Source organism: Lepidochelys olivacea (genome assembly GCF_965140295.1).
Source record: "Lepidochelys olivacea isolate rLepOli2 genome assembly, chromosome: 4".
NCBI classification, from domain to species: Eukaryota; Metazoa; Chordata; order Testudines; family Cheloniidae; genus Lepidochelys; species Lepidochelys olivacea.
In genome coordinates, this window is record NC_140414.1 from 113,327,863 (window position 1) to 113,347,814 (window position 19,952).

Sequence of the window (19,952 nt, forward strand, 5' to 3'; positions counted from 1 at the left end):
AACACTTGCACCCCCCCTTTCCTGGGAAATGTTGGATAAAAAGCCTCACCAATTTGCATAGGTGACCACAGACCCAAACCCTTGGATCTGAGAACAATGAAAAAGCATTCAGTTTCTTACAAGAAGACTTTTAATAAAAATAGAAGTAAATAGAAATAAAGAAATCCCCCTGTAAAATCAGGATGGTAGAGACCTTACAGGGTAATTAGATTCAAACCATAGAGAACCCCTCTAGGCAAAACCTTAAGTTACAAAAAAGATACACAGACAGAAATAGTTATTCTATTCAGCACAGTTCTTTTCTCAGCCATTTAAAGAAATCATAATCTAACACGTACCTAGCTAGATTACTTACTAAAAGTTCTAAGACTCCATTCCTGGTCTATCCCCGGCAAAGACAGAATATAGACAGACACAGACCCTTTGTTTCTCTCCCTCCTCCCAGCTTTTGAAAGTATCTTGTCTCCTCATTGGTCATTTTGGTCAGGTGCCAGCGAGGTTACCTTTAGCTTCTTAACCCTTTACAGGTGAGAGGAGCTTTCCCCTGGCCAGGAGGGATTTCAAAGGGGTTTACCCTTCCCTTTATATTTATGACAGTTGCACATTTATCCATTTTCAAATAAGGAATGTTTCTGTGCTGGTATTTTAATTTGATAGAACGCTGTAATTTTGTAATTTACCAATTTTTAATTCTTAAATAGGTCTGGGTTCTTTTCACATTTTAAATTCCTTACACCATGTTCAATCTGAAAGAGCAAAACAGATATGCTCTTTAAATGCCCAATTAAAAAGCCCAATCACTTAGGTCCATAGCTGGGGAAAAAGAGAAGCCAGTGTTTCTTGAATACATTCTGTTCTGCATGTATCCCCCTTCACACAGTGCAGGGGAAAGGACAGCAGAGGCCCAATGCTCCATCAAGCATCAAGAGTGTTATGACAATCTTCCCTTTACTCGTCCATATCTACTTTTCACTATGGCTAGCCCATAGAAACTTGCCAGAAAATCCCCATGCCCACATAAGCCAACTGCAAAGTACTTTACTTAGGAAAGAAAAATCAAATGCACAACTACAAACCAGGGAATAACTGGCTAGTGATAGTACTGATGAAAAAGGATCCGGGGCTTACCATAGTAGGATCATAAATTGAATAAGAGTCAACAGTGTTGCAGTTGCAAAAAAAAAAAAAAAAAAAAAGGCTAATATAGTTCTGGGATGTATTAACAGGAGTGTCTTATGTAAGACGGAGGAGATAATTGTCCCACTCTACTTGGCACTGGAGAGGCCTCAGTTGGAGTAGTGTGTCCAATTCTGGGCACCACACTTTAAGAAAGAAGTGGACAAATTGGAGAGAGTCCAGAGGAGAGCAACAAAAATGATAAAAGGTTTAGAAAACCTGACCTGTGGGGGAAGGTTAAAAAGAACTGGGCCTATTTAGTCTTGAGAATAGAAGACTGAGAGGGGTACTGGTTAACAGTATTCAAATACATTGAGGCCTGTTATAAAGGGGATGGTGATCAATTGTTCTCCAGGTCCACTGAAGGTAGAACAAGAAGTACTAGGCTCAATCTGTAGCAAGAGAGCTCTAGGTTAGCTATTAGGGAAAACTTTCGAACTGTAAGGGTAGTTAAGCTCTGGAACAGGCTTCCAAGGGAGGTTGTGGAATCCCCACATTAGATGTTTTTAAGAACAGGTTGCACAAACACCTGTCAGGGATATTCTAGATTTAACTTGGCCCTGCCTCAGCACTGAGGGCTGGACTAGATGACCTCTCATGGTCCCTTCCAGCATGCCTCATACGCAGCATGTTCCCTTCTATCAAAATCTGTGTTGGTGCACATTCCTGCTAAGATTTCCTTTGTTGTACCTATGCTGATGCACAACCCCATATCCTTTACACGTTGCTGTTTCAAAGTAGAGCTCTTTGACTCAGAACTATTTTTCCATTGGCAACCACTGCATATAAGTAAATGTATATATTTTAAACATCTCTTTATTTTTTTATTCAATGCACTGCACTCTACTAGAGCAAGATGAACTCTCATGCCCAGGTTACAAAGCCAATAGTACAGAATCCCAAAAGGTTGTATAATTTCCTCTAATTTAAAAAAATGATTTTTAGAAACCTTGTGGCTCAACAGTTACTCTTCACAGAAAATTCATAACTGGTTAGAAAAATAGATTTCAACATCCTTCTGTATTATAGACATAATATGAAGATATTTAGCTACACTGTAATCTTTATTTTAAGAACTCACCTCCTGCATTAGCAGCAAATCACAATGTAACTTAAACAATGGAGCCACTAACATGGCTCCACAATATGTATTATACATAGATACAAATACAATTTTTAAAAGCTATGTTATAAAATATACAGTGTGTCCTTTTTACATTATAGATAAACATTGCATAGTTTTCAAATATGGCATGTAAACAACTCAATCACATAAAGACATTTACGATATAACTTATGAAAATGCTGTACACTAGAACAATTATAAATTAAGTGTAAATAGCAATTATTAGAGTCTGGGAATGAATATGCTGGGACATGTGCTATCAGTTTTTAAGTAAATGTCTCCACTGAAATCCATGAGTTCTGCTTAAAAATAAAGGCATGTGACACAACGTATATGAAGAGTGAAGAAGGATAAACAAGAACTGAATGTAGGACAGGAGAATAGTTACAACAAAGGAGCCTAGAGCGCTCATGTGCCTAAACATAATTCCTCCAGTTCCTTTGTAGCAACTGCTTTCCCTAACCTACCCCTGGTGTTTTGATAGAGGGCTTGTTTAAGCTTTTATTTAAAACAAAGAGCCACTCTGTTAACTGACTAAGGAAAAGCAAGAAACTTCTTCTATTTTAAAGTTAGTCAATCAAAAATCTGACAGAATTTCACAAGAACATCTAGATATTATTCTAATGAGTCAAAAAGCTGAGAGTAGGAAATGCACATAAGCCAATAAAGACATGTGAGAGCACATCAGAAATATCAGCGGCAGAATAGAGATCTTGTTCATCTGAGAAGAGTGGTTCAAAGACAACAAAGTTCAACAAACATTAACATCAAGAAAACAGAAAAAGGAATAGGGGTGGCTGGTCCTAACTCTGAGCTCTCTATTGAGATCCAGAGAAGCAGAGTTAGGCCTACATTGAGTCCTTTTGAAAATCCTATCTGGGCTAATAGATACAAATCGCAACTATGCTTAGCATCCGATGAAGTGAGCTGTAGCTCACGAAAGCTCATGCTCAAATAAATTGGTTAGTCTCTAAGGTGCCACAAGTACTCCTTTTCATCTTGTCATTGGCTCACAGTTACAGAAAAAATCAAAAGCTCAGTCTGAATAAAATTTAATATAGTATGAAAAAGCAGACTTTACACAACTTGTAAACATGTTAATTTAAAAATGTGAAGAACTTATTTTCACCCTCAAAATGTACATATTTACATAATAACTGAGTTCCACCTATTAAATTACATAACATTAAGAAAATAGGAAACTTGTTTCAGAAGTAAATCTATTTTAGCAGCACTGAGTAGCTATGCTACAATGAAAGGGTCTTGTCAGCATTTCCATTATAAGTCTCATTTATAACTCAGCTATAAAAACTAAAAATTAGCATAGAGCCAGGGTTGTAATTTTTCCATCCCTCATAACTGTCAACCTTCACACATTCCAACCCTCACCCACTGCATCTCCCATGATTTGGTCATTTTTAAATTACATAAAGCCAACAAAAGCGTACTGATTTTTGAAGGCTTTGCAGTACTCAGAATGGCTCATTCTGAAATGTTGCAGTTTGTCAGTCCATGATGTGGACTAGTCTTCACAGGCATTTACTAAAACATTAATACCCACAGAGAGTGAGGACAAGGGACTTCCCAGCATGTGCTGTATGATTACTTTACCTATGGATTTTTATTAGAGATTTGGATTCCTAATATGCACATGCATAATACCGATAGTACAAATTCACATCAGGCACTATGTTGATTCCAACTAAGTTGACACAGGTCATGCTGTAAATGGTTACAGTTAACACACATTTTCTCTACAGTAGATGTTAAAAGATTTCTTTAAGAACGTGTGATCTTAGCATAAACCCCACAGTAGGCATAATGCTGAAGTCCAAATTTCCTTGGACTTTTATTGCTCTAAATCCAATCTTTACCGCTATTTTAAAAGGCTGTTTTATGGTTTAGTAAAGAGGTTCCAGCAAGCCCTTCAGTAGGCACCCAATCCTTAACCGATTTATACTTTCAAAAGGCAAGTGCACCAGCAATTTAAAATTGTTACATGTTAGCCTTTAGCTGGAAGTCACAAAATACAGCATCTCAGCTCTCTAACATTACAGGAAATGAATATATGAAAACATTTTCATTCTTCTGATTTTTTGCCTCTTCCAGAAACTTTGTGGGATCATCGGGTGAGTGTGGTTTAATATCCCTGTAATTTGGAGAAAATGTTCTGCACATTCCAGAGTGTTTTTTTTAAGTTCATATCTCTCAACTCATTGGAGCCATTCTGCTAATGGGACTGCATAGCAATGTTTATTTGTTTGGTACTGCTGACCTTGAATTAATGTATCATATAGTAGATCCTCCAGATAAAAATCCAGCCTTAGCTTTTTACCTGATCTTAGACTTTCTGGGAACCCTGTAGAATTTGTTCTACTGCATTCCTTGATGAGTAGTATACCACTGGATACAAGAACCTAACAGAGTTTTCATTCATTCCTCAATATACTGCCCAAGCTGATTTTCAAGAGATTGACTGTCTTATACTGTATCTTTTCTATTACAGATTGATCCCCTCCTAGAAGGCTGTGTTGTCTGAGTAGGTTTTCTCATCACCAGCTGCTGGTTCTGTCTTTGTAACACAATTTTCTTCATCAGCCAATTCAACTGCGTTATCATAAACTGCCATAGCCTTTCCCTGCTTGTCTCTGGCCAGCTCATCTTCCGTCTTGTCTTTGCAGCATTTGCAGCACTTGTTGCAGAAGCAGTATCTCCCACAGAAGGACAGTGCAGAAGTTATCACATTATCCCATGGCTTCAAGGAGTGTAACCACCTGGGAAGGAAATCCCAGTTTTGGAGCTTTGTAGGCAGTATATTTGGCCGTTTGGACTGCAGAACATTAATCACAATCACCACAATCAAAGCGAGTAGGATGGGACCACAAACACCCAGAAGGACCTGCCAGCCAGCTACCGACAAACCAAACACAGCCAACGGGATCAGGAAGAAGCAGAGGATTAGATAAAAAACAGCAAACCATCTGTACTTGGCTGTTATGTTCCCCAAGCTCTTTGCGAGGCGGATTGGTACCCGGGTGAAAGGTATTGGGTACCACAGAATAATCCCGGAAATATTGAAAAAAAAGTGACACAAAGCAATCTGAAAGCAAGCATATTTTGAACAGTTAGTTAGAGTGCCTTTAAATACTGTGTCCCAAATATCAACAAACCTATGATCTTCCTCAGAGTCTGTGTTCTGTCTTCCCTTGCTTCCCTCTTACTCTATTATCACACTTAGAGTTATGATTAGATTTAGGTTATAAGGTCTTGTCTATGCTCTGGGAAGCACTATGCACACTGTGGGTACTACATAATTAATAATAATGATTAAAAATCAAGATAATGTTTGGAAAATACCCAGACTTCTGTGTGTTTTTGATGAGTCATCAACATAAGACAGCTAAGTTACATCTGACTTGGCCTAAGGGTCTAATTCCTTACTCTCACACTAGCAAAATTCCCAGTGAAATCAGGGCACCTACAACAAGAGTATGGGGTCAGGTCATTACAAGTGTACAATGGACGGCACATCCACATGCACAATGAGACATAGAGCTGGTCAGAGAAGCTCTGAGAGAACCAGATTCTGTTGGAATATGTGGTTCCATCAGCATCAAAATGCTTAATGAAACTGGGTCCATTTTGCCAGAATATCATTGCGGGGAGGGGGAGAAAGGTTTCAACAAATGTCCCATTTTGACATTTTTGGAACAAAACATTTTGATTTTTTGCTTTCAAACCACTTTTCAGATCTAATTTTTTTTTACTTTAATAAAAAATGCAAAAAGTTAAAATCAAAAAGAAACATTTCAAATGACCCAATATATTATTTTTCATTTCCCATTGTGGAGAATTTGGAAATTTTGGGTGTTTGCTCCAATTTGGAACAAAGCCAAAACTCAATATCTCGAAATCCTTCACAAAACAGAACTCTCATCCTCCACGCAGCTCTGCTGAGTAGTTCTACCATGCAGCCCTTCACCCCAGTGCTGCATGCTGGGGACAAAGCCAGCCAATTCAAACAACAAGCAATTTCTTTTTCAACTAAAAAAGATACAAGTACAAATCAATGAGAAGGGCACACAAGCCTAATTTTTTAATGTGAAAAATGTGTGGCTTATAAGGAAATAAGGTGCTGCCTTTAGACTCCGGCAGTCTAATAAGTCAATTAGGACAAATGCAGAGTCCTCCACTTAGGAAGGAACAATCAGTTGCACACATACAAAATGGGAAATGACTGCCTCGGAAGGAGTACTGCAGAAAGGGATCTGGGGGTCATCGTGGATCACAAGTTAAATATGAGTCAACAGTGTAACGCTGTTGCAAAAAAAGCAAACATCCTTCTGGGATGTATTAGCAGGAGTACTGTAAGCAAGACCCAAGAAGTAATTATTCCGCTCTACTCCGCGCTGATTAGGCCTCAGCTGGAGTATTGTGTCCAGTTCTGGGCACCACATTTCAGCAAAGATGTGGACAAATTGGAGAAAGTCCCGAGAAGAGCGACAAAAATGATTCAAGGTCTAGAAAACATGACCTATGAGGGAAGATTGAAAAAATTGGGTTTGTTTAGTCTGGAGAAGAGAAGACTGAGAGGGGACATGATAACAGTTTTCAAGTACCTAAAAGGTTGCTATAAGGAGGAGGGAGAAAAATTGTTCCTCTTAACCTCTGAGGGTAAGACAAGAAGCAATGGGCTTAAATTGCAGCAAGGGCGGTTTAGGTTGGACATTAGGAAAAACTTCCTAAAATACAAAGGTTAAAGAAATTCTTGAGTGAACAGTTAGCAGCAGGTTTTGTGGGAGTGTGGCCTGAGAGGAGGCAATTTTGTGGTCTGGAGATGTAGTCTTGATTTTTGAATGTTTTGTTCCAGGCTTGTGGCGTGAGCCAGTGCTCATTCATATCCCTTAACAAAGGGATGGTGATGATCTAGTGGGCAAGGTTTAAAAGTCAGTCACTAGCTAACATTGGTAGAACCCTGTGCAGATACAAAATTTATATGCCCAGATGTGGATATCCACGGATATAAAGCGGATATCCGCAGAGCTGCAGAGCTCTACCAGGAACTGCAGCGGCAAAAGCAGTAGCATGTCAGGCTGCCGCTCACAGGAGCCAGTGCCCAGCCCCGGCAACTCCTCCAGCATGGCTGTACCACCCCCAACCCTGCCCATTGGGGTGGGCACCAGGCTCCCCAGCAGCTGTTCCTGATCATGCTAGTGTGTGCTAGTGGCTCACACACTTCCAAACAGGAGTCCCTTCCACACAGCAGTCTGCGTCTCTATAGATATCCATCCCCAGACATAAATTTTATATGGAATGGATCAAGGACAATTATGCTCAGCTCAGTAAGACACTTAATGAAGTGGAAACTCAGGTGATCTTCAGTGGAATACTTCCAGTCCCTAGAGAAGGCGAGTGAAGGCATGAAAAATAATGAAGATCAGCAGATGGCTCAAGGATTGGTATTATGAGGAAATTTGGGGATAACTGACCAGTAAGAGGCATTCACAGAAAGAAGACTCTTCTTGACTGATGAAATCCCCTTGAGTCCTGGGATATTAACATTCTGAGATCAAAACTGGCATGACTGATAAGAAGGGTTTTCAACTAGGAGAGAAGGTTGGAAGATACTCATTCAATCTCCACGCCTGGTTTCAATACACAGGACGAGGAAAATCAGCTAAATGAAGATATAGTCAGGGTTAAAGGAACACTAGAAAGTAAGAGTAGGGACAGCGAGGAGAAAGAAAGTACAAATGTTGATTGGAGTAGTAGTCAGGTAGGGGATACAGTTAGTTAAAGGACTATACCTAATCCAGCCAGAAAACTGGGTAAGGTCTGAAGAAAACAACTGAGATGCATCTACACAAATGCAATGAGTCTGGGTAATAAAATGGGAGGAACTGGCACGAGTGGTGCAAGAGGTCAAACTGAATATTATAGGGATTACAAAAACATGGTGGAATAGCACTCATCCCTGGAATACAGATATTGAAAGGTATGTGCTGTTTAGGAGAGAGAAATAAAGGTAAATGGAGAGGGGGGTAATGTACATAAATGATGCAGAAAACTGTAAAGGAATAAGTGACAATATGGATAAAACAAACTGGGTCAAAATCACTTGGGGGAAGGATTATAGAAGAGGTTCTATTGGGATAGTTTTATGGGTCTGCAATAGACCCCTTGTTTCAGACTTGGTTATGGACAGCAATATATTGAATAATGTAAGAGATAAATATTACTAAGAATTGTGTCATAAAGGGAGACTTTCAGTTCCCAGGTATAGATTGGAGAATAAATGCTATTAATATTGGTAGGACCCACTTATTGCTGGATGTGATAGACGACAGTTTTCTTCAATAAATAGTTACTGAAATAACATGAAGTGATGCAATTTTAGACTTGGTTTTGGTAAGCAGTGAGGACATCTTGGTCATAGTGTTGGTCATAGAAAATAACCTTGGATGGAGTGATCATGAGTTGATTCGGTTTAAACTAAAAGAAAGGACAATCAAAACCAGGTAATCAGCTATGGTTTATGATTTCAAAAAGACAGTAAAGTAAGAAAATCCATTTATTCATGTCTGAATATCGGTGACATCATAGCAGAACTTTTAGAAGCCTTCATCATCCACTGCTGTCTTTGCACATTCAGAAACTGACCTTCCAGTGATCTGTCACATACCATGTATTCATCTCCTCACTGGTAGTTCCCTACTATGATGACCCTCCACTATTTCTTCCGCAACAACTTTTTCAAGGTTATTTCCATCTGCACGCCTAATGTGACCAAAGCACATAATTGTGCATCTGCTGATTTCCGACGTCTCCAATAAACATTTCCAACATAGACATTTGTCAAAGGACAGACTTTGGGAAATTAAGGGAATTAGTTAGAGAAGTCAACTGGACTGAAGAGCCCAAGGACTTAAATGTGGAGGAAGTTTTTGTATTGTTTAAATCAAGTAGACAAAAACTATCTGCAATTTGCATCCCAAACAAGGGGGGAAAAGCAAGGGAAAGGCTCCAGGCACAACTGGATAAAAAACCACCTCAAAAAGCTTATAAGGAGTAAGCAGAGAGCCTACAGGGAATGGAAAAAAGGATTTATCAGCAAAGAAAACTATATGTTTGAGGTTAGAAAAATGTAGGGTAAAGTGTCAGTTGCTAAAAATCAAGTTGAATTAGCTCATCAAGAAAATTAAAATAAATAGTAAAAGGGTTTTTTAGTTATGAAAATAAAAGGAAGGATGAGGCTGGGCCACTATGCGGTGTGGAGGGGGTGGGGAGATTAAAAATCTAGGCATGGCCCAAAAACTAAATGAATATGTTGCCTCAGTTTTCAATAAGGATGATAATACAGAACAGGGACATGAAGGCAGTACGGCTGATGGAAATGAGCATATGGAATGGAGACTGTCACATTGCAGGTGAAAGAAAAACTTTAAGAGTTTAATGATCTAAAATTAGGGAGACAAGATAATTTCTATCCCAGAATACTGAAAAAACTGGCACATGAAATTGCTAGTCCAGTAGCAAAGATTTTAAATAAATCTATCTATTTGGCAGTAGTACCGTATGACTGGAGAATAGCTAGCATTGTTCCGATATTTAAGAAAGGGAAAATAAGTGATCCAGGAAATTACAGAGCTATTAGTCTGACCTATATGGTATGCAAGGTTTTAGAACAAACTGTGAAGGAAAGAATAATTAAATTCATGGAGGTAAATGGAAAAGGGGATGTAATGCAACATGGGTTTACCAAAAATAAAGTGTGCCAGACTAACCTGATTTATTTCTTTGAGAAGAGAACTGATTTTTTAGGTAAGGGAAATGCAACAGATCTAATACACTTGGACATCAGTAAAGCATCTGACATGGTACCACATGGAAAATTATTAGTTAAATTAGAGGTTTCAGAGTAACAGCCGTGTTAGTCTGTCTTTGCAAAAAGAAAAGGAGTACTTGTGGCACCTTAGAGACGAACCAATTTATTTGAGCATGAGCTTTCGTGAGCTACAGCTCACTTCATCGGATGCATCCGATGAAGTGAGCTGTAGCTCACGAAAGCTCATGCTCAAATAAATTGGTTCGTCTCTAAGGTGCCACAAGTACTCCTTTTCTTTTAGTTAAATTAGAGAAGCTGAAGATTAGTACAAGGAACTGGCTAAAGGGGAGAAGGCAATAGGTTGTGCTGAAAGGTGAAATATCAGACTGCAGAGAGGTTACTAATGGAGTTCCTCAAGGATTGGTGTTCAGGCCAATATTATTTAATATTTTTATTAATGACTTTGGCACAAAAAGTAGGAGTATGCTAATAAAATTTGCTGTTGATACAAAGGTGGGAGGTATTGGCAATACAGAGGAGGATCTGAATATTATGCAGGAAAACCTTGAAGACTGGAGTGATAGAAGTGGGATGGAATTCAATAGTACAAAGTGCAAAGTAGGGTCCAATAATAAGAATTTCTGTTATAAATTCAGAGCTTATCAGTTAGAAGCAACAGAGACTAAGTGTATTGGTTGATCACAGGATAACTATGAGCCACCACCATGTATGTGGCTGCGAAAAAGGCAGATGCAATCCTAGGATGTATTAGGCAAGACTTTTCCAGTAGAGATAGAGAAGTATTAATGTCATTGTACAAAGTACTGGTAAAAACTCATCTGGAATACTGTGTAAAACTCTGGTCACCCATGTTCAAGAAAAATTAATTCAAACTGGAACAGGTGCAGAGAAGAGCTACTAGGATGACTGGAATATGGAGGGTCTATTTTATCAGAGGAGAATGGAAGAGCTTGTCTTGCGTGGCCTAGCAAAATGAAGTCTGAGAGGACATAAACACCAGGGAGGGTGAAGAGCTATTAAGTTTAAAGGACAGTGCTGGCACAAGAACATACGGGTATAAGCTGGCCATGAACAAATTAAGGCCAGAAATTTAAAGAAGGTTTCTAACTATCAAAGAGGTGAAATTCTGAAACAGCCTCGCAATAGGAGTTATGGAGCAAATAAGTTAATTAGTTTTGAGAGATGGATAAATTTATGAGTAGGATTGTATGATGGGGTTGCTCATGATGGCGGGGGGCCAAACTCAACAGCCCTGGGGGTCCCTTCCAGTTTATGTCTTCCGTCGGTCACCTGAAGGGGTGACCCCGACGTATTCAGGGTTTTGTTTCTCCTTCCTCTGAAGCATCAGAGATGGGACACTGGACAGACGGTGCTTTAAGGTGGCACTGAGCATTCTCTCACTCGGGTGCTTGCTCACGTGCTCAGCCTCTAGCTGATTGCCATACGTGGGGTTGGGAAGGAATTTTCTCCAAGGTTAGAGTGTGACTTTGGGTGGGTTTCCTTTGCAGGATGGAGTGCAGTTAACTTGCTGGGATCATCTCAATATGTTTCACTCAATCAATCCCTACCATGGCAAGGGCTTCCGGCATTGGTACACCTCAGTCTCCCCACTTCTCTGCCTGTGCCAGATACTAATTTAGTTTCTTGTGGGCTACAGAACTTTCATCTAATTTTGATTGTTGGGTTTAGCGTGGGGATGTTGGGTGATGTTGGTGGCCTGTGATATACAGGAAGTCACACGACGAGGGCCAGATCTACACTAAAAAGTTAAGTCAACCCATTTGTGTCACTCAGGAGTGTGAAAAAGCCACACGTAAGTCAGCCTACCCGCCCCCTGTGAACAGTGTTAGGTTGACAGAATAATTCTTCTGTTAACCAAATTAATACCCCTCAGGGAGGTAGATTAACTACAGCAATGGGAGAAACCCTCCCATTGCCACAGCAAGTGTGTATGCTGCAGTGCTACGGCTGCTGTAGCGATTTAAGAGTGACATAGCCTAGATGATCTGGTGGTCCCTTCTGGCCTTAAACCCTACGACCTGCTTTCTAAAGCCTCAAGAAGGGGCTTGGGCAAAATAAGCCCAGTGTCTGCTGACCAAATCTGTAGATCCCTGCCCTTATCTTATTTCCCTTCAGTAATTGTTATTTGATTAAAACTAACACTTAAACTAGGGCTGTAGATTAATCACAGTTAACTCATGCAATTAACTAAAAAAATTAATTGTGATTAATCAGTTTTAATTGTACTGTTAAACAATAGAATACCAATTGAAATGTATTAAATATTTTGGATGTTTTTCTACATTTTCATATAGTATTCTCTGTTGTAATTGAAATCAAAGTGTATATTGTTTATTACAAGTATTTGCACTGTAAAAATGATAAACAAAAGAAATAGCATTTTTCAATTCACCTCATACAAGCACTGTAGTGCAATCTCTTTGTCGTGAAAGTGCAACTTACAAATGTAGATTTTTTTTGTTACATAACTTCACTCAAAAACAAAAAAAATGTAAAACTTCAGAGCCTACAAGTCCATTCAGTCCTACTTCTTGTTTGTTTATATTTGCAAAAGATAATGCTGTCCACTTCTTGTTTACTATGTCACCTGAAAGTGAGAACAGGCATTTTCATGGCACTGTTGTAGCCGGTGTCAAAAGATATTTACATGCCAGATATGCTAAACATTCATATGTCCTTTCATGTTTCAGCCACCTTTCCAGAGGACATGCTTCCATGCTGATGACGGTCATTAAAAAAAAATGCGTTAATTAAATTTGTTGCTGAACTCCGTGGGGGAGAATTGTATGTCCCCTGTTCTATTTTACCTGCATTCTGCCACATATTTCATGTTATAGCAGTCTCCAATGATCACCCAACACATGTTGTTCATTTTAAGAACACTTTCACAGCAGATTTGACAAAACGCAAAGATAGCTACAGCACTCGAGCCAAGGTTTAAGAATCTGAAGTGCCTTCCAAAATCTGAGCGGGACGAAGTGTGGAGCATGCTTTCAGAAGTCTTAAAAGAGCACACTCTGATGCAGAAACTACAGAACCCGAACCACCAAAAAGAAAATCAACCTTCTGCTGGTGGCATCTGATTTAGATAATGAAAATGAACATGCGTCGCTCCACACTGCTTTGGATTGTTATCAAGCAGAAACCGTCATCAGCATGGATACATGTCCCCTGGAATGGTGGTTGAAGCATGAAGGGACATATGAATCTTTAGCACATCTGGCACGTAAATATCTTGCGAAGCTGGCTACCACAGTGCCATGAGAATGCTTATTCTCACTTTCAGGGGACATTATAAACAAGAAGCGGGCAGCATTATCTTCTGAAAATGTATATAAACTTGTCTGAGCGATTGGCTGAACAAGAAGTAGGACTGAGTGGATTTGCAGGCTCTAAAATTTGACATTGTTTTATTTTTGAATGCAGGTTTTTTATACATAATTCTACATTTGTAAATTCAACTTTCAAGATAAAGAGATTGTGCTACAGTACTTGTATTAGGTGAACTGAAAAATACTATTTCTTTTGGTTTTTTTACAGTGCAAATACTTGTAATTAATAATGCATATAAAGTGAGCACTGTACACTTTGTATTCTGTGTGGTAGTTGAAATCAATACATTTGAAAATGTAAGAAACTTCCAAAAATATTTAAATAAATGGTATTCTATTATTGCTTACCAGTGCGATTAATCGTGAGATTAATCACAATTAATTTTTTTAATTGCACCATTAATTGTGATTAATTTTTTAATCTCTTGACAGCCCTAATTCATACACATGGTTTTGTTTTTTAAAGGCTGTCATAAAATGATTAATTAACATGAGATCAACTTAACTGGACTTAGCCCAACTTGAGATTGCCGCTGCTTAATCTTGTGTGGAGGTAATAAAATGACTACTCTGGTTATTTCCCTGTTTTATATGTATGTCAATAACCCAGTCAGTTTATTAATTAGAGTTATTGAAATGCATTGATACTGGTTATAGAGAAGACCTCATTACCATTTTCCCCCTTGACGTAGAAAGGTAAATTCAGACATCACCATATACCTGGAAAATCATTTACCATTTTAAAATATAGGTTTCCAAACCTAGGCTCCTAAAATCAGCGGTGTTGAGGGCTGAGCCAACAATGAAGTCAATGGGAGCTATGTGGTGTTCTGCATTTTTGAAAATAGGCCATCAGTGTAGATGTCTACATTCTGACTTCGGGAACCTAACTTCAGACTTTCATTTCTGAAAATCTATAAACAGAATCAAGACAATCTCAGGAAAGCCATTATATAACAGAATTCTGTGAACATTTAATGTACCTTTTTGCTCTGGCCTCAGTATGAGAGACTGATGAGTGACCCTTAATAACCTGAAGAGCTCAGGTTTGAAAGGCAATAGTCTGCTACTAGTATGGGATATTTGTACACCAGCATCATTAGAGCTAAATCCTCCTTATGCCTTAATCCTCCTTATTCTGGCAAAATTCTCACTGACTTCAATCTGTAAGTAATAATAAGCATGATTTATACTGACCTGTAATGAATATCTTAATGTACTGCCTGGACTTGCTAAAGCAGCAAGTATAGCCGTCGTGGTCGTACCAATGTTAGACCCCAACGTAAGGGGGTACGCTCGCTCGATGCTTACAACACCAATACCTAGAAGAAGAAAATAGGACTGAATATTTTGGACTGAAAAACATAAAATATGAGGCTTTCGAAATAAAAGACCAAAGAACTTACCAACAAGTGGCGTAATAGCAGATGTGAAAACAGAACTGCTTTGAACAATGAACGTCATACCAGCTCCAACAAGCATTGCCAGGTATCCGGTTACCCAAGAAAAAGGATATGGGAAATCTGAAAAATAAAAAAGGGAGGGCACGACTTTTAGAGTCACAAAATATTTGATGCTATATGTAATACAGATGTGAAAATATTATTATTATTATTATTTATTATTTATTAGATGTTAGAGCTATTTGGGGCAAGGACCATTTTTTGTTCTGTTAGTACAGCACCTAGGACAGCAAAGCCGTGGTCTTTGACTAGGGCTCCTAGGTGCTACCACAGTGCATATAATAATAGAAGCATTTCAATGGAGATCAACACAACATATAGGTGCCTTTCAAGTTATAAACTGAAACAACAAGGCCTACGGTTTCCAAATTTCAGTTGCCTCAATTTTGGCAGCTTTTCAAAAAGCACTGAGAACCCATTCTGTGAAAAATCAGGTCTCTTTAATGTGTCTCAAGTTGGAAACCCAAAAATCACTAATAACTTTCGAAAATATCGGCCTAAAGATCCTAATTAGAGAGATGATGCACCATGTTTCCCTGAAGCCTGCAGCTTTGCCAGTCGACTAAGAAATCAGGACTTCATCAGTTGTGAAGAGGTGAAATAAGAAACCCAGGAAACTGACCAGTTCCAAATTAGATGTAAACATGGGAACTGACTAATTTTTTTCCTGAGCTACTGGTGCCTTGTGCCCCAGAGGAAGGAAGGGCCAGCAGCAAGTCCTGTTTGTTTAACCTTCTCCCCATGCAGAGCACCATCTCTTCTTCCTCACTCAGACCTCTTCCAGGGCTGTGTCCCACTGCTAGTGGGGCCCACCCCGCTCCTCAGTCTAGAAAGCAAAAGGGGATGGTGGCAAAAGCTGCACCTGGGCGAATGTCCTAGCGCAAGGTGACTCCGTGCTAGAAATGCAGCTGGCTTTTTAATGAGACAGGTGGTCATAGGGATTGAAACTGGCTGCTCAGTCAGGAGAGAGAGTGGTTCTTTTGGCTGTCATACCTCACTTAAGAAAAGGCTAGAGGGGTGTAGCAGGGCAAGGGAAAGAATGGTAGGAACTGGGGAGGGAAGGGAAAGCACCAAAAAAATTGTCCCTTTTTTCAACTAGCTCTAGCAGTAACATGAGGTGCAGGCCCCATGCCAGAGCAAGCAGTCAGCACTTCAGTGGTATTTACTGAGGATATATATCTACTAACCCCTAGGATTCTAACAGCTAATGATTATACAGTACATCAAAAACAGAGTCTGGACTTTGGTTTCTACAGCTTAATCAGCCACACTTCACAAGTGAAACATTCACTCACCAATTTATAAAAAGAAACAAAAGAAACACACTGACAAGATGAAATATTATTCTAGAATTTCAGCTTCATATTGCTTTACTCATGCCATCACTTTGGATTGGCCAGTGCAAAGCGTCAGTACAGATGCTTATTGCCAGTTATTCATAGTTACACAGAAACAACACATAGTTACCGGTATTGAGCGTCTTCTTGATAACTGAGGCCACTTGTCCTTTAAGCACAGAATTCAGTAACTTAACTATCAGCACCAAACAGATGCACAAAATTATCAAAGACCCTGCAAGCAGGATGAGACCGACAGCAAGATCAGCAAGATTTGTTCCTGCAAAGAGATGCTGGCCTAAAAAGGAAAAAGAAAGTCAAAGTCAGACTAGCCAGAATTTTATTTCTTTCACTAGGCCATACAGCTGTTCTTCCATAAATAGGCATGATGGCATCAATGTCAAAGGTAGCAAAGGTTTCAGAGTAACAGCCATGTTAGTCTGTATTCGCAAAAAGAAAAGGAGGACTTGTGGCACCTTAGAGACTAACCAATTTATTTGAGCATAAGCTTTCGTGAGCTACAGTTCACTTCATCGGATGCATGGTAGCAAAAAATCCTTACCTCACTGGCTGCCCAGTATAGGTGTTTTAGGGGTGGGGGGGTGCGGATCTTCTATGGACAGGGCTATAAGATACACAGCATCCCCACACAAAGGGGCAGACACAGACAGAAACATGCCCATGCATGGGTAGAGTATCTCCAGGCAACTTCGCGCAAGGGAGCGGTATGCAAAGGCAGGAGCAAATCTTAGTGTGTTCTCCATGGCAGGATGAGTGTGTCACCCCTTCTCTGCCAACTGGTACTCATATGCCAATGAAGATGATCAATCAAAATATCCAAGAAATCAGTCTTATAAAATAACCATAGGACCCTGTCACTGGACTAGTAAGGGGTGACATGACCTGGAAGACCTTCCGTGCTGATTTTAGGGCTCCTGGCAAGAGAGCTACGTGGGGTCTGAATGATGCGATGCTACCAAAAGTAAATTGGTCAATAACTCCAGAGGAGCTGGTCTGAATGTATGCAGCAGTCAAACTTCATTTTGCTTCTATCCCTTTATAATGATCTGTTGTTCACTTCACACAAAATAATCATAGAATCATAGAATATCAGGGTTGGAAGGGACCTCAGGAGGTCATCTAGTCCAACCCCCTGCTCAAAAGCAGGACCAATCCCCAATTAAATCATCCCAGCCAGGGCTTTGTCAAGCCTGACCTTAAAAACTTCTAAGGAAGGAGATTCCACCACCTCCCTAGGTAACGCATTCCAGTGTTTCACCACCCTCCTAGTGAAACAGTTTTTCCTAATATCCAACCTAAACCTCCCTCACTGCAACTTGAGACCATTACTCCTTGTCCTGTCCTCATCTACCACTGAGAATAGTCTAGAACCATCCTCTCTGGAACCACCTTTCAGGTAGTTGAAAGCAGCTATCAAATCTCCCCTCATTCTTCTCTTCTGCAGACTAAACAATCCCAGTTCCCTCAGCCTCTCCTCATAACTCATGTGTTCCAGACCCCTAATCATTTTTGTTGCCCTTCGCTGGACTCTTTCCAATTTATCCACATCCTTCTTGTAGTGTGGGGCCCAAAACTGGACACAGTACTCCAGATGAGGCCTCACCAATGTCGAATAGAGGGGGACGATCACGTCCCTCGATCTGCTCGCTATGCCCCTACTTATACATCCCAAAATGCCATTGGCCTTCTTGGCAACAAGGGCACACTGCTGACTCATATCCAGCTTCTCGTCCACTGTCACCCTTAGGTCCTTTTCTGCAGAACTGCTGCCTAGCCATTTGGTCCCTAGTCTGTAGCTGTGCATTGGGTTCTTCCGTCCTAAGTGCAGGATCCTGCACTTATCCTTATTGAACCTCATCAGATTTCTTTTGGCCCAATCCTCTAATTTGTCTAGGTCCCTCTGTATCCTATCCCTGCCCTCCAGCGTATCTACCACTCCTCCCAGTTTAGTATCATCCGCAAATTTGCTGAGAGTGCAATCCACACCATCCTCCAGATCATTTATGAAGATATTGAACAAAACCGGCCCCAGGACTGACCCCTGGGGCACTCCACTTGACACCAGCTAAGTGTCAAGATAAGTGTATCTGAAACCCATAACTTACAAATAAGTGGTATTTCTACTTACATTTTTTAATATTTTCTGTGTCAGACACATTTTTGATGGTCCATGTCATGTTTCTGTCAGTCCAGCAAAGGTCAGGGGATGTACAGTTTTCTGAGGCCAGAATGGTGACATTCTGCATAGTCTAGATATTGCCATGCAAAACAGACAATTTAATCCTTTGCATTAAAAACTAACGTGCATGGGTTTTCAAGAACTGCAAAAAAGCATTCCTATAATAAATTAAGAGCGGTGAACAGGGCTAAGCTCAGTCTGTAAGTAATGGCATCCCACGAAGGAAGAGGCAGACTTGCTTGTATTTTGAAAAAAGGCTGAAACTTTATTCAAGTTAATTAAAGTAATATGGTGGGTGGGAGGGCTGTGGAATTCCTTGACAATCCCTACCCACCTCACTGTTTCCTTGAACCAAAGAAACTTATCTCCGCTGAGGTCCTTAATTGAAATTAGTGGAGGCAGTACTTCCTAGTGGGTAGAGCATTTGACTAGGACCCAGGACACCTGGTTCTACTGCCAGCTCTTCTTGTTGGGTGACCTCTCTATGACTCAGCTTCCTCATCTGCAGAATGGAGACAATGCTACTGACGTCCTTTATAAAGCACTTTGAGATCTAGTGACAACAAGTTCTATAGAAGAGCTAATTACTATTAGTGGGGGACCTGTACTGGACCCTTCACCTGTTCACCAACCATAACCACACCCGTGAGGAGGGAAGTGACCAGTCCAGACTCTTGCTGTGCTGGCTGTGATTTGCCAAGCCAGTCATGTTCTGCTCTTTCAAAGCAGTTGTCTCGAGTAGATCAGACTCAGCTCTAGTGGATGCAAACAGGATTCTTCATTCAGGGTGGCAGACACACACAGACCCTGACTCTTCAGTTCACAGAGAAACAGGGTTATATAATACAAGGTCTGGACATCCTAGCCAGGTTAAGAACGCATGGAATGGATTGTTTGTTGAACTGTACAGTCCAAGAAAGTGGTTACCAGACAGTTAGACTTTGAACTCTGACTCTCTGAGCCATTGACATTGTGACTGTCACTAGTCCACGGACAAGTTTTTCCTTTTCTGTTATCTCTCACTTTGTTGCCCTTACAGCCAGTGACAGGTTGTCTGTGCCTACGCTTGTAAGGGGCTTATTAAAACAATTTTCTAATATTGTGTGTTTAAATGCACCAATTTAACAATATTTTTGAATGACAACACAGTAGGGGTTCTACACATCTCTTCTCCTTTCCTTTCCTTCACTATGAATTTTTATTCATCAGAGACACGGGACTAAGCATACAATTTAATAAACACAAGAGAACTGATTGTCTAGGATTCATAGTAGACTCTGAAACCAGGGGTTATTGTAAGTAAATCATGAAATCTTACAATGTTTAATGACTCTCCTGCAAATTCAGCAGCAATTACTGCCCATTTATTGCCAAATGTTACTTACTGTATTATTACAACATTACCACTCTCATCAGAGCTTCTGAAATAGCCACTAGCAGCAGCAAAGCCA

General features: G+C 40.0%; 1 protein-coding gene across 4 annotated transcripts in view; it reads right to left on the reverse strand.

Annotated features, from left to right (window-relative positions):
• Positions 1 to 206: 206 nt before the first annotated feature.
• The window catches only part of SLC34A2 (solute carrier family 34 member 2), a 62,285-nt gene continuing 42,539 nt past the window's right edge, over positions 207 to 19,952 (reverse strand). For all 4 annotated transcript variants that reach the window (XM_084627595.1, XM_084627597.1, XM_084627598.1 and 1 more), the window contains exons 9-13: positions 18,451 to 18,571; positions 16,432 to 16,599; positions 14,908 to 15,024; positions 14,699 to 14,823; positions 207 to 5,402 (exon numbers count right to left, since the gene is read on the reverse strand). In XM_084627595.1, the coding sequence (XP_084483721.1) occupies positions 4,821 to 5,402; positions 14,699 to 14,823; positions 14,908 to 15,024; positions 16,432 to 16,599; positions 18,451 to 18,571 (1,113 nt within the window). In that variant the 3' untranslated portion in view covers positions 207 to 4,820. The remainder of the gene's footprint in view (positions 5,403 to 14,698; positions 14,824 to 14,907; positions 15,025 to 16,431; positions 16,600 to 18,450; positions 18,572 to 19,952) is intronic.